Consider the following 19,070-nt stretch of genomic DNA (forward strand, 5'->3'; position numbering starts at 1 on the left):
TTGCAGGAAGGCTGAGATTTGCATTTAATTGTTTGCAGCCTCAAGGTTGGACAAGATTTTATGCAACGTGCAAAAAAATCGTGCCGACAACTCAAATTTTTAAGTAATGTTAATTTTTGCCCCAGGAAGAACACACATTTTGCATTACCAACTCTCACAGGATCATTTATAATTTAAAACAATCTTTATCAGATCCTACCTCATAAACAGAGATTAAAAAATAATAATAATAATGGATGCAGCTTTGATTTAAATATTCTAGGAGAGTTGAAGCACTAAAAAAGATTTAATTTCTAAAAATTAGAAGACCTAAATGTCTAAACGCTTAAAAAAATGCTTAAAATATCCTCTTTGTCTGTTTCATGCTAATGTGCCTTTTTTAGAAAAGCTGCAGTTTGAGTTTTCATTCTTTTTTTTTTCATGATAATTTTATCACGGCGTCTCTTTGTGCATCTTCAGCATCACATTTTTGCTGTACACTCTCCTAAAAAGACAAAGTCGTCTTGGTCGCCAAAATCGGCGGTTGGGTTTTCCATTTCGAGACGTTTCCTCGTGACGATTGCTGGAAGGAGCAGATCGCACCGCCGTTCTCCACTTTCTTGGCCGAGCCACCCACTCTCGGGCAAAGCAAGGGTGTCGGTCGGGTCGAGCGAGTGACGTCACCGTGTGACGTCACACAGGGGTCTGCGGCGCCAGAGTCGTACTATACAGCGACGGTGGCCATCCACAGGTGCTCACTGCTCTCCGAGCTGCCGAGGCAGGCACACGCATCCAACACTAAAATCCAGCGCTCCGAGAATTGAAGGTAAGGGAAAGCAATACTAGCCTTTTTTACTTATTAATTACTTTTGTTTATCATTAGAATAAAAATATTTAAGATCTATTTAAAATGCATTATTTTAAATTTTATATCACTGCGGTGAACATAATATTTGAATTAAGAAAAGTATCTTACAAAAAAAGTATAATTCCCTTTTTTTCAATGGCCATCCTTGATATACATTATAATTTATAATGTGATATTTTATTGGGAAAAATTCAAAATTGCAATAATATTTAATTTTTACTATTGAATTTAACTTAACTATACATAATTAAAATATTCGTCATTGCTGCGTTAGTTATTTTGCACTTTCATAAAAATTTACTCACTTTTAAAATTAAAATATTATTTAGCCTCCAAGTATATAGGCTATAATTATTCAGATATGGTGAGTAGGAGTTTGAAATTCAAACAAGCAAACCTGATCAACACTTGACAATCCTAATTAAAACGAGTCTGCAAGCAAAACACGAACCACTGTTTGTTGTTGAGACCTTTTTGTCCATCTTCTAATGACTTCTCGTACGTGCTTGGTTCACAATGGAATGGATACTTGTTAATTAATTGCTCGCGGCCTCCTCGTTACATTTGCAATCTAAATTTATATACACGCTCTGTTTTTTGTTCTTCCTGACTATTGTTTAGAGATTTTTTCTGCCCCAAGTGGTGACAAAGCAACTTTCGCTGGCCGAATCGAAGTGACCAGGCACTGCCCATACTAATCAGTCTGCAGCCACATGTTGTTCGCGGAAAAACACTTTTACTGCCTCATCGTAAAACTGTCTTGACGGACAAAAAAAACACAAACTTTCTTTCCTTGGTATTTTTTCTATACAATCGATCACATTAACGAAGCTTTTTTTGCATAACCAACGTTGCCTTATAAGTGCCTGTTTTTTTCTTCTTCTTTTTTTTTAACAAAGCGTGACACTAAGCGACGCCTTTAAAGGGTACTCAGCCGTGATAATTCATGAGAATTTATTGCATAGGCTGTCAAATCACACGTCCATCATTTTTGAAACTGGAGCCAATGGATGCGTGAAAAGGCGAGCGTCGGCATAGATAATTAATCGCCTTGGTGTTGCCAAAAAGGGCGATCGAGCAAGGTCGGCGGACGAGAGTGAAAGTTCACCAGAGGACACATTGTTGAGTCAGGGCAGGCGCACGATTGCTGGCCAGCGCGGTATATTTATGCAGACGACTTTTGCCCCGCGTTGTCTGTCAACAATGAGATTTAAAAGTGCGGCTTTTTAAGGCTGCGGCGTACGTAGTGTCATTACTGGCGCCATTAATCTCCCGGCCAAACAAGGACGGACTATTTGTAACCCGGCACGGCTGTTTTTTTAATAACAACTCGCAAGTCGCTAACATGTGTTTGGCTATTTGCAAATAATTCCATTGAGCTTTGAAAATTATGCAGAATTCTTTTATTCAAATAAAGAACAAGTTTGTGAATTTTTTTGTAAATTCAAGGCTTTAAAGAAAACCCTGGCATTTCAGATTAATTTAGTTTGTCTTATTTGCGTGTTAAGCAGAAAGGCGTCTGTCTAGCTGTTAACAGCTTTTTTTGTCCCCTTCAAATCACCATCGGGCCATAAAACCAAGCTGAAACAATAATCAATTTGACCCACTCCAAGCTTCCAAATTTGGTCCCCAGCTGCTCTCTTTGCAACTAGCGTCACAATCTTTAGATCTAGAGCCTTCTATTGTCTATCATATTATAAAAGAAACTAGGCCCAATGCAAATCTTACAGGATTTTGGCAGAAAGTAGATTTTTATTTATCTTGGTTCGATTTTTTTTATGCTCAAGGAATGTTTCTGGAAAGAAAAAAAACAGCGCAATAAATGACATAATGATTGTAACCTTGTCGGAGGCGAGACAGCATTTTAATGAGAGAGGCTGTTCGCTTTGAGGTCTTCAACTCATTTGCGTGCCTCCAAGCAGAGCGAAATCTTCCGAGGATCATTAGCATTGGCGCCTTTCTTGGAATCGCCGGCGAGAAAAGAATTATTTACAACATTTACGCATATTTTTCTGCTCGGCGCTAATTGAAAGAAACGTAAGCAGTACCGCTGACCCTTTCAGCCTTTTTTCGCTTTTTCTTTCGCCGTCTCATCGTTTTGCGCACGCGAACGAATGTAATGAAAGGGCTTTTATGGCCGAAATGAATGCCTTGAAATTAAATAATGTTGCACGACGCCGAAATGAATCTTCAATTTCGTGCCAGATAAAGACTGCCGCCAAAAATAGAGCCTTGTAATTATTGCGACTTTGACATAAGCCCTACCTAGTAGTATAAATGCTGTAAATGCGGTCAAAAGTTCAGTGAAAAAAAGTCGAAAAAATGAACTCTCGCGTATTCCTCAAAAACTTCTTATTTTAATTTTATTTTAAATAAATATTAAAAACAAAACAACAAATTTTTTAATTTAATTTTGTTTTATAAAAACCATACTCTCTCCAGCTTGTTGTGATTTAAAATTTTTATCTTGGCCATTTGTGTAACTTCCAGAGGCGTGGAATGTTTGCGTTTTACAAAGTCATACACTTGCTCATTGTCCGATTGTGCAAGACAGAGCCGCGTTTCAAGTTTTAAAAGACGCCGCATACTCCTTCTTCTGCCCATTGTTTGCACTTGCAAAATACAAACAAGAATCAGCAATAGAACAATATATTTCCCATAAAATTTTTAACTAGAGTGACGCAAATGACGGTCGCTTGCTGTTTTCCGAGAAAATTTCCCAGCGCTTTTCCGAGGATTTTCGACGCCTCGTGTGTGTGCTCAGAACGCACCTTGGAAACTCAATTGTTTTTTCCGAGAGATAAATTTTATTTGCTTTTTATTTACCGCACACGCTTCCCTTCAGCAGTGCTTCTCTCATACGTGCCACGCAGAGGTTCCATTCAAAAGTTTGCACGGAAAATACATAAGTCACACGATGGCCCACATATTTTATATAAATCTACGTAAATGTGAATGCAAATGCATGCACGCCAGCCGTTTTCCCACGAGAGACTTTCCCCCGGCCGAATGGAGGGCTAATTTTAGCCACCACCTCTATTCAAACAGCTCGCCTGAAAAAGCGCTATTGTGCGATGGGGCTATTTCGGCAGCGTTTATGACCAGGTATTGTGCCAACATTTGACTTTTCAGAGCCATTCAAGATACAAATAAGTGCATTGGTGGACTAGGGAAGTCTCTTTAACGTTGCAATTTAATTCTGCACCAGGGGCAGAACCAGAAATGCTATTAAATTTTTAAATTTTAAATTACACTAATAAATATCAACAACTATATATTTAAAAAAAAAAACAGACTATAGCGTCGATAAAGAAATTGCCAATTTATCCAGTAAAAAAAACTTAATATTTATTATAAAATTTTGCAACTTCTGTTTTTTATAGTTTTTTTATGGTCAGAAAATCTGAAATTATCTGTCGGCGAAACTTTGCAGACAAGAATAAATGTGCTGATTTCTATAAAACAGCATGGAAGAAAATCATTTCCACAAATTTATTCAAATCTCGTCTTATTAGCAACTTTGGCCAAGGTTGTTTAGCCCTTGGAAGTTAAAAGTTTGTTAGACACTCATCGATCCTGAAATCTCTTTCGCTGGCCGTTCAAGTTCACCATGAAATTTTGAAGCGGATGTAAAACATAATTTCACACAAATTCGCACACTCACGAAAGTGACGACGAGATTATTTACTGCCACGGCACGAAGCTGATTTGCTGTAAGAAAGTTGCAGAAGGGCTGTGGCCGCCACTGCGATGCGTGAGCAGTTCAATGGCGCACATTATCGTGGTAATATTAACAATAATACGGAGCGGCGGCGTGTGCCTCGCAAAGTCATCGATTCGCAGCACAGGCAGGCACCGCGTGTCGCCATCCAAGGGGCGCGTGTCGTGTCCCCCACGGAATTCCACCAAACGCAAAATATTGAGTTTCTTTGTTGAGCCATTACTAACCTTGATTTGTTTGTTTTTTGTACTTCAAAGACGCAATTAATCAAATCATAAAAAAGCTCAAGAAAGTGAAAAATGTCTCAATGGGGTGCTGCATTGGAATATAATTTTATTTAAAAGAATTTCTCTTAATATTTTGACTTTTAGGCTATTCAATTTTATTTGAAATTTGGTTAATTATATATAATTATTATGAAGCGTTATTAAAATTTTAATAATTTTACATCTTTTTACACCACTGATAAAAAGAATATCAATCCAAATTTTTATGTCCTTTTTTAATGATGATAATTGTGAGCAGTGCTTCTGATATAAAAAGCTTGCGGAAGATTGAAACACATTGAAAATTAAGCTTCAAAACAGTTTATTAATATTTCTGCAAGCAAGTTTTCTTGTGCCATAAATGGTTGGAAGTTTGAACGAATAAAAAAAACGGCATACATTTGCTCAGAGCGGTGAAAGGTCGAGAACAGCAAATATAAATGGATAATAACTCTGAAAAGCCCTTTTGCTTGTGCCGCAGACAATCCCCATTTCAAGCTATTTCCAGCGTCATGCAATAAATTGTGATTCCATGCGCAAATATTCACTCGCTCTGCCTGTCACGCCACCGTCCAAGGGAAAATAGGCACACTTTTGCACACATTTATTTGCACCAGCGTGTTTTTTGTACCGATTCAGAGCATCTCTGAACTGCTTTTTTATTTCCTTTCCGCATGAATCGAAGCAGTTTCAATGCCGCGATCATTGCGCTTTATTATATCGTCGTGTGCGGTCGTGTGAAGCGCGAAGATTCTGTTTTTGTAGATTGTCCTGGTCATTTGCGCTTCCGAGGTGTGATTTCTAATTTTTATGCTGCCTAATTTTGCGTCATAAAAAGTCATTGCTCGTGAAAATACCGTCACGCAAAATACACAGATCATTGTTTCAAAATTTCGGCCATCACGAAGAAAAATTTCTACAAATAATTTAACAATCCAGAGAAAATATTTTACGATATGGCATAATTGTAAATGAGAACTGGGTGAATCGTAAAAACAAATTGTAATGATTATATCGCAATAAAATATATAAGTAAAAAAATCATTTTAAAAATACTAATGATTAATAATTTTTTTTTATTTGAATTCATTCATAATCAGGCCCGCCTTTTTCAATTTGTTTCGGTTATTAATTAACAAGATTAAAATCAGCAAGCTGGAAATTATCATTCCGATCGCTCTCCTTGAGAGGCGTCATAAATAATCCAGTCGGTGACAAATTAGCCGGCTCCGTGTGGGCAGCATAAAGAAAGGTCTCGCGAAACTATTAAGCATCTTTGGCTGGGGGACCTTGCTCCGATATATTTTAGCGATCGCGGCTCCACGCGAGACGATCATAATCGTGTTCGAATGACAGAATTCGATCCGCAGTGTGGTTGAGAATTGAGCAGCGAGATTTTCGTCCCGAGCTGCGACATTACCACTTTTCTTGCAGCGGTGCTTTCTCCGATATCTCCGCCGGGAGATGAGAATTTCTGCATCAAAACTGTAGTTGTCCTCGGGTGATTCATAAGAGGAATTATTGTTGTTAGCTCTCGCATTGACCCCTTTAACGAGAGCTGCTCAAAACATGATATATGGAGATGCCATTGCACGTTCAGCGACTTTACGCACGTTCAAGGAGCCCTTCGAGGAAATACCTTGAGTGTGATATTTGCTTGGGCGTGATAAATAAATTGGGCGCTAATACTTAACAGATGTTGTGTCCGGGGCGCTAATTTGTGAAATGGTGCAAAATTTTAAAACAATAATTTAGCTGTGCATTTCATTTGGATCAATTTAGATTAATACATATAAAAATATTAAAATTAATTTAAATATATAAATAGAATTTAACATTAAAATCAAATTCTTTAGAAAATTAATCGTCTATCTAAACACAAGAAGTTAATTTCATATTGAATCATGATGACAAAATCCTCATGTAGAAGATAAATGATGTATTTCAAATTATAAAGATGCAAATTTACAATGCCATAGTAGACTAATACATATTTATATTTCTATTAACCAATACAACAACAACGTAAATTATTTTTCATTCCAAAAGTTTGATTAATAATAATAAAAATTAAAAATAAAATTAAGTAAAAATAAAATATATTAAACTGAAAAAAGGAATGACTTAAAGATATATTATGTAATTATTTAAAACAGTATATTTTTAAACCTATATTTTTTTTTTAATTTCATTGACTATTATTAGCATTGGAAGTGAGCAGCGGAATGTAATCGCATTTATTGCGCCATGAAGTTTCAAACTCTTGCTTTTCTGCTATAGCAGAGTTCGCGTTTAAAAGTTTATGATTATTCGAAGTGCAATAATTTTAGAAACTTTTCTCTGCGGCTCATAATCTTGAATTTATAACCGTGTCCCTTTGTTTGCCCCTCGTACAACTTCCTTGAAAAACAACTTCAAATAATTATGATAAATCTCAGAAAATAAGCGGTTACGTGGGCGGACAAAACTGCCGCTGAATTCTAATCCTTCCACCGCTGGGAGTTAATAATCCAGGCAAGATCATGAAAATAAAGCCGCTCGGTAAAATCGCTTTGACCTCGCTATTTTCTCAAACACCTCCTCGTCGCCGTAAATCAAGAGATTAAAAATCTCAAACGACCGTAATTGGAGGAGTTGAAGTGAATCATAATAAATTAAGATGTTTATTCGGCAGTTTAAAAGCACCGGGCCGGGCATCACTTAAATTTAGTACGTGCCAAATTTGCATAATATTCTAATAAATTAGTATTCAAGAGTGTACATAAAAATAAAAGAGCTCTCGATTCACGGTTCCGTGCGTTTCAATGGACTATGTAAAAAAGTCGCCACAATCGCATGATACGCGTGTGGCGTGTACAAATCCAATACGGCAGATTGCGGTTTCGATTCACGTAACAAACTCTCAGAATGGTGTGTGATTCGTTACTTCGAAAGTTATGTTCATCTTGTGAAATGTGCAAAAACTACTACAGGAGAATCCAACAACCGGTTTATAATGTTTAATGCTTTTATTTTAAAATGTGTAATTAATAGGAAAAATAGAAAAGACAGAATTTTATTATTCTTTTTTTCAAATAAAAATATTTAATATTTAGTGATTCATTTCAAAACTTTGTTTAACATTATCAAAAAACTAAATTAACATAATTTAGTTCAGTTGATATTTATTTAAAATTACAACAAAAATCCCAAAAAATTTAAAGAAATTACATTTTAAATTTTCCTTCTTCCTGATTATAAGAAAGGATCACTGTGATTGTCTTTTCTACACAGTGCCGTCAATTTATTCAGACAAATTTTGACATTTACGTATCAATCTTTCAAACATGATGAATGACATATCAATCAGGCAGTTCAAAAAGAGGTGAATGAAACCGGCTCGGCTTGCAAGCACACGACAAGCAATTGTCAGGCCATTAAATTTGCAATTATCAGGCCGGTGGCAGGCGCTGCGGCGAATTCAATTTCTGTTGACGCGCACACCTGCACCTGTTCCCACGGCGGATGATGGATATTTTGAAAAATTTAGCGTGCTTACAAATGACTTTGCCGCATTTCTGATTCGATTTTTTTCCTTTTTCTGTCGGCAGATGGGCGGATTCACGCAAAGACCCTGGACGCCGACCAAGCGGCGAGGACCCATCGCGGCCGAGCACACCAGTCCTGGACCTGCCTGCGTGGCCCTCAGAACCACCATTGGTGAGTCGCACACGAAAATCGATGCGGAGCCGAATCACGAAAACGCTGTTTATTTATGGGGCTCACAGCGAAGTTTGCTTCCTTTCTGGGTCTCTAGTCCAAATAACTCTGCAGATAAAAATGGATTTTTATGACGAGTGTTCTGCGTTGATCACGAAATGCTCTTTGCTAAATGGGCTTGGAAAAAGAAGCTTATATATTTTTAAATACGGACATGAATTAACTTATAACGTCTCTTTTTTCAGTGATTTATTTCTTCCGCTAAAAATTTTAGATGAATTATACTATAATTTGACTTATTTTAGCTAAAAAAAAAATATGAAAAGGAAAATTAAATATTAAATTTTTTTCTTACATATAATGTTAAACGTCACACAGGCTTATTGTAGAATTCTTGAAAATAAAGTTTATATGTGAATTAATTCTTTATTAAATGAATTTGAGAAAGTTTGAACAATGACGTGTTTTTAAAAATTCAAATATAATAAAGCCTTCACAATTGAAGATATATTTTTTTTTGTAAAAAGATCAATTTTAAAAATAATAATAAAAAAATTTGACTTTTGAGCAAATTATTCTGCAAATATGTATTTATGTTTGACTTTAAACAATTTGAAGAGCAAATTTGGGCTGAATAAAATAAATTAAAGAATCATTGGGCCAAACATAATATTATGGATTCATATCGCGGGGGCACAATGCAGATGATAATTGGGGTGGTCCGCGACCATTGTTCGCCGCACACAGATGAGTGCTGCCCACTCTCCGCGGTTGGAATACAGCGAGAGGGAACATAATGAAATGGAGAAAATAATATAATAATATGCAGCGCCACAGATAATTATAGGCGGCTTTGATTTTCATTCAGCCCTTTGGAACGATACAAAAATAGTCGGACTCGGTTTCCTCAGGGTGTGTCCGCTCTTGTTTCAGAAATGAATGCAAATTCAATGGAAATGAAAAACAGATTTCATCAACTGCACACGCAAATTTTAGCCCATCGTCCCTGGTTACAAATCTGAAACGATCCCAACAATAATGAAAGGAAGTAATGAAAAGTCACAAATTAATTTCTGCAAAAATTCAAATATTAAGAAAAAAAGAACAAATTTTGTTCGTTTTATGCCAAAAATAAATTAAATTTACATATTATTGTATCAGGCTATTAAATTTCCAATAAATATTCAAGTCAGACAGTTTTCTATAACACGTTTCTTCCCTCAATCTGAATATCGTGAGGCAGTTGATCCCACGCTGATTTGGGTCAACGACATGCACCGTTCATTTGTATTCGTGTGACAGAAATCCAAGTCCAAATATGTCTCGCGCTGCGCGTTTTTTACACGAAACGGAATAAAATTTCATCCATCTACTGCTGCCGCTGGCCGGCGTTTTATTTTTTGCATCCGACGACGCGAGTTGGGATCGGTGAAGGAAAATTTATCGGCCGGTCGCCCTTGTACCACACCTCGTCTGCAGGGCCGCCTCCGCACTTGCGGCCTGCCCACTCGGCCCTTGCCTTATAAGCAGATATACTCTGCAAGCCGTTATTTTATTTAGCCGTGAGTCAGAGGACGGTGGGCGACCCGTCGATCTCGTTCGTCTCTGCTGTAGAAGGGATTTCTCTAATTAATTAATCAAGCCACAGTTGAATGCAAATCACTCGACTATCTGCGTTGAATTGATTTTTAATTTGATACAAAGTAAAAGTAGTTTTCAACTGATTTGAAATTTCTCTTCAGATTTTAATAATTAATTAATAATCAAATTTTTTTGTATTGACCGAGATGAATAAATAATCATAATAAAATAGAGCAAATAAATATGGCTAATTGTAAGACGATTTTCTTTACTTTTGTTAAAAAATCATTACAATATCATTTGATTAAATAAAATATTTGAACAGGAAAAATTTAATTATTTGTAGCATCAAGGATCGTAAATCACACAACACACCCTGGGTGTTACTAAACGCGCAGAGGAAACGGCGAAAAGGCCCATTATTCTGTGCGTTTATTTTAATGTGCTGCGTGCATAATTTAAAAAAAGCAGTTTGTCCCACGTAAAATGTGACGTGTACGTATGGATGGGTAATGAGGCGATGTGCAGTCGCCGCCCTCCACACAGCCGGCGTGGATGTGACCATTTTCGCGTTTTTATTATCCGTGGATATATGCGCGCCCACGCTGGCAAGGATGACGGACGCATACATCGGAATAAGTGATGCGAACTTCCCACATTTATGCACAGAGAATTGAATGAGATGCCCCTGAAAGTTTTATTAATAGAGAACGTTATTGCATCTCTGTGATTTAACGCCCATTGATCCAATCGTGATTTGCAGAAATGAGACTTGCATTATGGAGGTCAATAGAATAAAACTTTTATTAATATTGTTCAAGGTCACCTAGTTGTACCAAATATCATTTATTTTTTTGCAATTCAATTTTTTAAACTTTATAAAATGATTAAAATTTAGACCCAACAGAAGAAAGAAATATTTAAAAATGGTTTTTCCATCTATAATTATGGCAATTTATCTTTTGTTACAGGAAATGTGGCTCACGACTCTAAAAAAGGACGAGCACCCGCCTTCAGTTTCGGTGGAAGGTAACTTAATAGCCATGCCCACCCACAATCACTATAATTCCCAACCGTTTGATTGATTTCGCAGACACAACAACAAAAACAACAGCCCAGGCCCCGGCCCAGGACAATACAACGTGACCGGACTGAGTGCCAAAGGTTAGACGATTCTATCCAATTCCTTCAACCTTGCCAAATAGTAAAAGGCCCCATAAATGTCGGCACCTCTCCTATTTAATTCATTGATCTTGAGCAACAGTTCAATTTGCAAAGCGCCGACACTGATTAATTATCCCTTGAAAGCTGCCTTTTAATAGAATATACAAATATAAAGCCTGAATAAAACGGCCGACTACACACACCTTTGCGGTATTCTCAGCAGGCAAGGACACCCCGCCGGCATCCACCCTGCACGGCCGCCCCAAAGACCCGAAACCAGACAACACCCCCGCCCCCGGAGACTACAGCCCTGAGAAGAGTGACAAGGCGCTGCACGACAAGGCCCCCCAATACACTTTTGGCATGAAGACGCAGACTGAAAAGCCAAGTTCCACGCCAGGTTGGATATTAGTTGTCTTTTTTTCTCATTTTAAACTTTAAAACATATCCGCATGAGTTGAGTAGAATTTAATAAATAATGTATAAATTTGAATGTATGGACTAACAGCACCTGGCACCTACAGTCCAGAAAAAAGTGTGGATGCACTCAAAGACGCACCTAAATTCTCGTTTGGAATCAAAGCTAAGCCAAAAAAGCCAAGTGAAACTCCAGGTAATTAAACTTTTTGACTTTTTTTTTAAATTTTATCAAAAAGTTTAAAAGCGTATTTGAGATTTATTAAATTATTAACAATAATCGACTTTCTGCCTGAAGTTTATTTTGTTTTTTCCCCATTTATGCTTTATTTGAATTATTTTCGCCCAATCCGTGTAGCTCCTGGTACGTACTGCCCTGAAAAGAGTGTTGAGGCTTTCAAAGATGCGCCAAAATACTCTTTCGGTCTCAAGCCCCAACTTGAAAAGCCAAATGCCACCCCCGCGCCTGGCACTTACAGCCCCGAAAAAAATGTTGACGCCTTCGATTCCACTCCTAGCTACTCATTTGGTCACAGACCAGCCCTTGACAAACCAAGCAACACACCAGGTATCCTCAGATTGGAATATTGTCTATAATTTGGCTGGGTTTTTAAAACTGCGGTTTCATTTAGCTCCTGGTTCCTACAGCCCTGAGAAAAATCTGGACGCGCTAAAAGACACGCCAAAGTATTCTTTTGGTCTCAAAACGCAACTCGAGAAGCCAAATAACACACCTGGTATTAATATTATTTTTTATGTTAAAATTTGTTTTAAACCAAAATTTAATCAGCTCCTGGAACTTATTCCCCTGAAAAGTGCAGTGAAATTTCCGATTCCGCGCCAAAGTACACCTTTGGAATGAAACATTTGATGGAAAAGCCGAGCAACAATCCAGGTTTACTATTCATTAATCTTTAATTTTATCCAAATATTTTTTTTTTTCGTCATGTGACCTCCTCCTTATTTATAATATTTTAATTATAACTAGCTCCCGGTTCATACTCCCCCGAAAAACACGTGGATTCGCTTACAGACACGCCAAGATACACATTTGGCCACAAGGCCCATCTGGAAAAACCCAGCAATACCCCTGGTACAGCTCTAATTTATTAATTTTGTCCATTAACTTCTGCAATTCCCATTTAGCACCTGGTACTTATAGCCCTGAAAAAAATGTGGACGCTCTCACCGACACCCCAAGATATACTTTTGGACTGAAACCCAACCTTGAGAAGCCTAGCAATACGCCTGGTAATTGCTTTTTACCGTTTATTTTAATTCTGCATTGTTCATTTTAACTTTTTCTAACAGCCCCTAACACTTACTCTCCTAAAAAGAATGACGCGTTTGATTCAGCACCCAAGTATACCTTTGGACACAGACCTGATCTGAACAAACCTAACAATTACCCTGGTGACAATTAATTTGAAATGTCTAACTTTAATTATATTTGATTTTGGTTTCTTTTCTTTAATTTTGTAAAGCTCCTGGCACTTATTCCCCTGAAAAGAACGACGCGTTTGATTCGGCACCAAAGTACACCTTTGGACATAGACCCGATTTGAACAAGCCTAACAACATGCCCGGTAAAGATTAAAAATTAATATTTTTTCAATTCATTTACAATATCATTTCCAATATTGCATTAATTTATTATTTATATCTTATCTTCAAAAAAATTAGCACCTGGCACTTATTCCCCTGAAAAGAACGACGCGTTTGATTCGGCACCAAAGTACACCTTTGGACATAGACCTGATTTGAACAAGCCTAACAATATGCCCGGTAAAGATTAATTCAATTAATATTTTTTCAATTAATATTCAATATCATTTCCGATGTTACATTATTTATAATTTATTTCTTATCTTAAAAAAATTAGCACCTGGCACTTATTCCCCTGAAAAGAACGACGCGTTTGATTCGGCGCCGAAGTACACCTTTGGACATAGACCCGATTTGAACAAGCCTAATAATATCCCTGGTAAAAGATTTTATCTCTTTGTTGTAAATTATTTTATAATTTTTCTCCGGCACTATTTTGTTTAGCTCCTGGCACTTACTCTCCCGAAAAGAGTATTGACGCGCTGACGGACACGCCAAAATATACATTTGGTCTCAAACCCCACGATGAAAATAAATTTTCCACTCCCGGTAAAAAATGCACTTTTTCTTTTTCCACTTTTATTTTGATTTTATTTCACTTACTTTAATTTAGCCCCCGGAGCATACAGTCCTGAAAAGAGCACCGAAGTTTATGATTCCACCCCTAAATATACTTTCGGTCTCAAAACTCAGGTCGGCAAACCCAGCAACAACCCTGCCCCTGGCGCCTACAGCCCCGAGAAAAATATCGATGCCCTTAAGGACACGCCAAAGTACACGTTCGGCTTGAAACCCAATCTTGACAAACCCAACAACATCCCAGGTAATTCTAAAAATTAAAAAATAAATAATTTGCAAATAAAACTAGCTCCCGGAGCTTACAATCCCGAGAAGAGCGCCGAGGCCATGGAGTCAACTCCCAAGTACACATTCGGTCTAAAATCCAGGGCTGAAAAACCCAGCAACTACCCAGGTATGCAGCACTTGTAAAGTAGTTGTAGAATTGCACAAGGAAATTTTCTCCGCAGCACCTGGTGCCTACAGCCCTGAAAAGAGCATTGACGCCCTGACAGACACGCCGAAGTACACCTTTGGTCTGAAAACCAATTTGGAAAAACCCAGCACAACACCAGGTTAGTACAGAAAAAAAATTGCACTTTGTATATTTCAAACTCGCACCGTGTAATTAAATATAAAATAGCACCTGGCTCTTACAACCCTGACATGAGCGTTGACGCGTTCGATTCAGCGCCCAAGTATACTTTTGGTCTCAAGACGCATCTCGAAAAACCCAACGAAACGCCAGGTACAATGTGAAAAATAAAATAAAACTTCGGGCAGAGTTTACGCAAAATAAAAAATAATAAAATAAAATTACTCGATCTTTTTAAATTTTTGTTAATTTTTTTTTTTAAATTTTATAAATTTTGCAGCCCCCAACGTGTACAACATGCCACCCGTGCTTGGGTCGGTGAAGGAAGGCCACATGCGTCAGGCGCCTGCGTTCACCATTTCCGGCCGAACCAAGGACCCTGTGGACGAAAGGGTCAAGGTCCCTGGGCCAGGCACGTACAACGAGGCCAGCATTGAGCAGTACAAGGCCACCAAGTCGCCGTGCTACTCCATCTCTTCCCGCCACCCCGCCATCAGTGACTCGACGCAGATTCCAGGACCCGGCGTTTATTCGCCTGAAAAGGTAGGCAACCCTCTTAAAAAGAGGAGAAACCCGCAACTAACCATCGCACTGAACTAACCCAGGTGACTTTTGCAACTTCGTCTGCTCCGGCTCACTCTTTCGGAATCAGACACTCGCCTTTCCTTGCTCAAGACATCCCTCACAGACTTCTGCTGCCTTCTGAGGGAATTCCTTTCTAACTCAACTGTTACTAACACATAAGGTTGCCACAAATTATTCTTTCTTATGCTCAGAACTCAAGTTCGTTTAGTCTTTTATTTGTTCAGCCACGATATCTTGTAATAATCTGCAAATTAATTTATACGACAAAAACAAATATTTTCCATCTTTTCTTTAAGCAACCAAGAAAAGTAATCAATCTTTAATTATACAACCGCAGTAAAGTTATTATAATTAAATTATATTTAATCTCATTCACTGATATTTTGGGCTGGTATTATTATGTATTATATAAACTGTTTGGTTGAATTGTTAAATTTTGATTAATCTCAATAATTAATTTTTTATTTAATTTTTAGGCATACCAGAGCGTTGTAGAGTCAAAACCATCCATTTCATTTGGTATCCGTCACTCGCCCTACATTGGCAACTTGAAAGGCAACGTGTACAAGGTGGACACCAGCTACACGCAGCAAAACGGCCAAGTGAACGGAACCTCCAGCAACTCTAGCAGCAACAACCAGTCGTCAAATACGAAAATCAGTAGCACACACGAGAAGACCGCCAATGGCTACCGTGAAACCATCACCACCACAACGACGACCCAGTATTCATCCAAAGGCTCCCACGAGTCCTCAACCGGAATTTAAAAAGTTTTTTTGAAAAGTCGAATAATTTTGATTTTTTTTTATCTAACTCTGAAGTATTTTAATTACTTGATTTATATAATTAAATTGAAGATTGTCAAAAAGGCGATTGGTTGAAGATGATTAAAATGTGATTGCAACGTTTCTTGACAATAAATATAAAAATTATCTATTTTGACTGCTTAGATATGATAAAAAAAATCATGTGAAATCCAACACGACTTGATACTTTATAGGAGTTGTTAATATTTTTGTGAAAAAAAATCTGATGTGAACAGCCTAAATAATATACCATAAAAATAATGCATTTCAAGTAGGAGAGAATCAAAATCTTAGTAGTCTAGTTACGCAGGCTAATTTTGTTTGCAAGTTTCAAAGCTAGGTAGTGATATTCTCACTAATCTAAATTAATTACACAACTAAGCCCCACGTGAATTGTTAATGGTTAACACTAATTATTCCATATAGACAAGAAATTGTTTCAATTGTTTGTTGGTCTACGTAATTGGATAAGAAAATTATTTACGACAGCGTTGATTTAAAGTTTTAAAAATTTTAATGTCGCTCTCTGCAACCTTGCCGAATTTTTCTAATAACCCCTTTGATTTAAGCGTTGTATGTACATTAATGGAGTAAACGTAAACGTTGTTGCAATAAATTTTACACGAATTTAAAATAAACTAAATTGTTGAATTATTATTATTTAAATACCCCCAAAATTTTTTGTTAATTATCAAATAATATTTTGTTGGATTCAACGTTTTGATGAGGTATTGATACAATAATATTGAATTTAAAAAAAAATTAATAATTTATTTACCAAATAATCAAGAAAGCACGCAAGATTAAATAAATAAAACGCCAAACCAAAAGAATTCCTCCGAAAATATCCTCGTGAAAAATTCAGATAACAGGTGTGCTCCTCAAATTGGTTTGACTGCAACTGGAAGAGAATGGAAAATCAGTCACCATTCCGCTGCCAACGATGGCACTTCCTCTGCTAATTTTCCTGTTGCTGCCAGTCAATAATCACGGGCTGAAAATAATTTGCGACCCCAGCGTGGATAGTCAATGGGCTAGTGAGTGCGACTTTTTTAGAGTCAACGGCGAGCTCGGCCATGAAGATGAGGCCGAGATGGAGCAAGAGTTGGAGTGGGAGGACACATTTGGACAAAATTTAGCCGATGAAAAACGATTTGAAAGAGGTACAGAAATTTTTTTCTATTTATTTTAAAAATAAAAATTGTTATCTCTATTTTTTCGAGGCCTTCAATTTTTTTTTCAAATAATTAATTTATTGAATTTCTAAAGCCGTTGAGGTTTTGCCCGGTCTGCGTCTGCCGGCGCGCAGTCAGTGTCCGGAGGATCTGATGCTCAGTCGAATGGTGTCCCGCGTTCTGGACAACTACTTCAGCGGCTGCTTGCCTGTCCTGCGTTACGACCGTTTCCTCGAAAACTCTTGCGGAGTGCAGAGATTGCTCTCTGGCGAACTGAGCTCCGGTTTGACGCACGGGAGACTCTCAGGTTCAATCAACACTGTCGGACAGAGTCCGGTGCCACGTGATGGCAGCTGCGCTGTCCCCATCTTCATGGTGCAGCACGTCGAGGACGTACGGGCCATCAGCAGGGCAGGCACGTCGCACGACTCGGCACTTATTTTGGTCACGGCCTCACCGATTTGGAGGATAGAAGAATTCGTTGACAAGTAAATATTTTTATTTTTCAATACACAAAAATTTAATTTACAAAAAAAAAACATAATGCACATTTACAACTAAAAAAATAATAAATACAATTTTTAACTAATTAGAGAGGAATTCGAGCATTAAAACTAAATAAATGTACGACAGATATTTCTGTTGCCAAATTTTGTTTTTCTGTGATTTTAATTGTAAAAAAAAGAATGAACAAAATTAATAATTTGTAAAACAAATTAAATTTAATTAATATTAAAATAATCTTTAAAAATACATTAATTTAGGTAAAACTTCATTCTTTTATTCTTGCTTAGATGGGTTGGTCGGCCCTGGAAGATGCTAGTAATAGCAAGTGCCCATCGCAAACGCCCAGTTGTCTCAACAAAATTTCTAAAACCCTGGTTTCCCAATCAACTCTCAGTGGCTGTGCGCCACGAACCACCTTTCAGTATTCACAAGCCAAACGATACAGGTTTTACTTCATTATTTTAATTTTTATTAATTTAATTAAAATTATCTCCGCATAGAGTGGACTGGCATAGAGAGAACTCTGATGGATTTGCTGGCTTACAAGCTTAATTTCACGTATGGAACGAAATTCATGCCTGATGGTGAAGGCACCGGTCCTTTGAAAGAAGCCGTTGCCGGATCTGGCGCCGAATTAGGAGCCGGTGGGGTTTATTTTTCACCAGAGACGCACGACTTGGCCACCACCATGCCTTACACTCACGTATTAATGGAATAATAAAAGAGCTGCGCGAATTTAAAATTCAATTAAACATTTAGGACTGTGCAGTTTTCATGACGCGGGCTTCGACAGCCCTACCACGGCACAGGGCGATTCTCGGTCCCTTCCAGTTAGTTGTGTGGATTATCCTGACCCTGGTTTACATTTTCTTGTCAATCGCCTCAGCCGCCAGTCCTCACGCCAAGGGGTCGGTGTAATAATCCGTATTTTTCTGAAAATTTTATTCTATTTTCATTACAGGCGTCCCCAGTCGTCCCAAACACGCCTTGATGCTTTTTGGCTAGTCTATGGCACGTTCACAAACGCCTTCTACGTTCGAGGCAGAGTGTGGAGCGACCGTATCAGCATCAGGATTTTATTGACTTTCTACTGGATTTTCACCATCATCATAACCGCAGCCTACACATCATCTATTATTGCTTTCGTCACGCTGCCCATTTTTCCAAGCACCATCGATACCGCCGAGGAAATTCTGAGCACGCCCGGATTCCGATGGGGAACTTTAGGCATAATTTTGAACATTTCTTAATTATTTTCAAATTTAATTCAGAGTCCCACAGGTAGCTCAGGTTGGGACAAAAAACTACAAGACACGGATGACCCAATATCTAGACACATCCAGGCCGGATTCGAGTGGTTGCCGCGAGTCGAGGACGGAATAAGGAACGTAAGCAAGTCGGCAAAGTACGCTTTCCTTGGCTCAAGAGACCGCCTGCAATATGAGAGCAGCGACGAATTGAAAGGAATCTTGTCGGGAAAGAAAGCGCTTCATTTGGGGTCGCAATGTTTTGTTCCACTGCTGCCTTCTTTCATGTCAACTCCA

The 19,070-nt window shown here is 37.9% G+C and overlaps 1 protein-coding gene across 10 annotated transcripts; it reads left to right on the forward strand.

Annotated features, from left to right (window-relative positions):
• Positions 1–672: 672 nt before the first annotated feature.
• Positions 673–16,240, forward strand: LOC132200789 (mucin-1-like). 10 transcript variants are annotated; one of them, XM_059626513.1, is made up of 23 exons: positions 673–805; positions 8,425–8,533; positions 11,086–11,143; positions 11,208–11,278; positions 11,499–11,678; positions 11,787–11,891; positions 12,054–12,263; positions 12,328–12,432; positions 12,486–12,590; positions 12,684–12,788; positions 12,842–12,946; positions 13,007–13,108; positions 13,180–13,281; positions 13,379–13,480; positions 13,578–13,679; positions 13,745–13,849; positions 13,914–14,123; positions 14,169–14,273; positions 14,329–14,433; positions 14,502–14,606; positions 14,734–14,996; positions 15,059–15,198; positions 15,515–15,653. In XM_059626513.1, the coding sequence occupies exons 2-22, from the start codon at positions 8,425–8,427 to the stop codon at positions 15,173–15,175; spliced, it is 2,571 nt and encodes an 856-aa protein (XP_059482496.1). In that variant the 5' UTR covers positions 673–805; the 3' UTR covers positions 15,176–15,198; positions 15,515–15,653. The 10 variants fall into 10 exon arrangements, with proteins under 10 accessions (XP_059482496.1, XP_059482489.1, XP_059482490.1 ...); XM_059626506.1 differs by lacking the exon at positions 15,059–15,198 and having other exon boundaries at positions 674–805; positions 15,515–16,240; XM_059626507.1 differs by lacking the exon at positions 15,059–15,198 and having other exon boundaries at positions 674–805; positions 11,502–11,678; positions 15,515–16,240.
• The last annotated feature ends 2,830 nt before the right edge of the window (positions 16,241–19,070 follow it).

Source organism: Neocloeon triangulifer, unplaced genomic scaffold, assembly GCF_031216515.1.
Source record: "Neocloeon triangulifer isolate White Clay Creek 2 clone unplaced genomic scaffold, ASM3121651v1 ptg000014l, whole genome shotgun sequence".
NCBI classification, from domain to species: Eukaryota; Metazoa; Arthropoda; class Insecta; order Ephemeroptera; family Baetidae; genus Neocloeon; species Neocloeon triangulifer.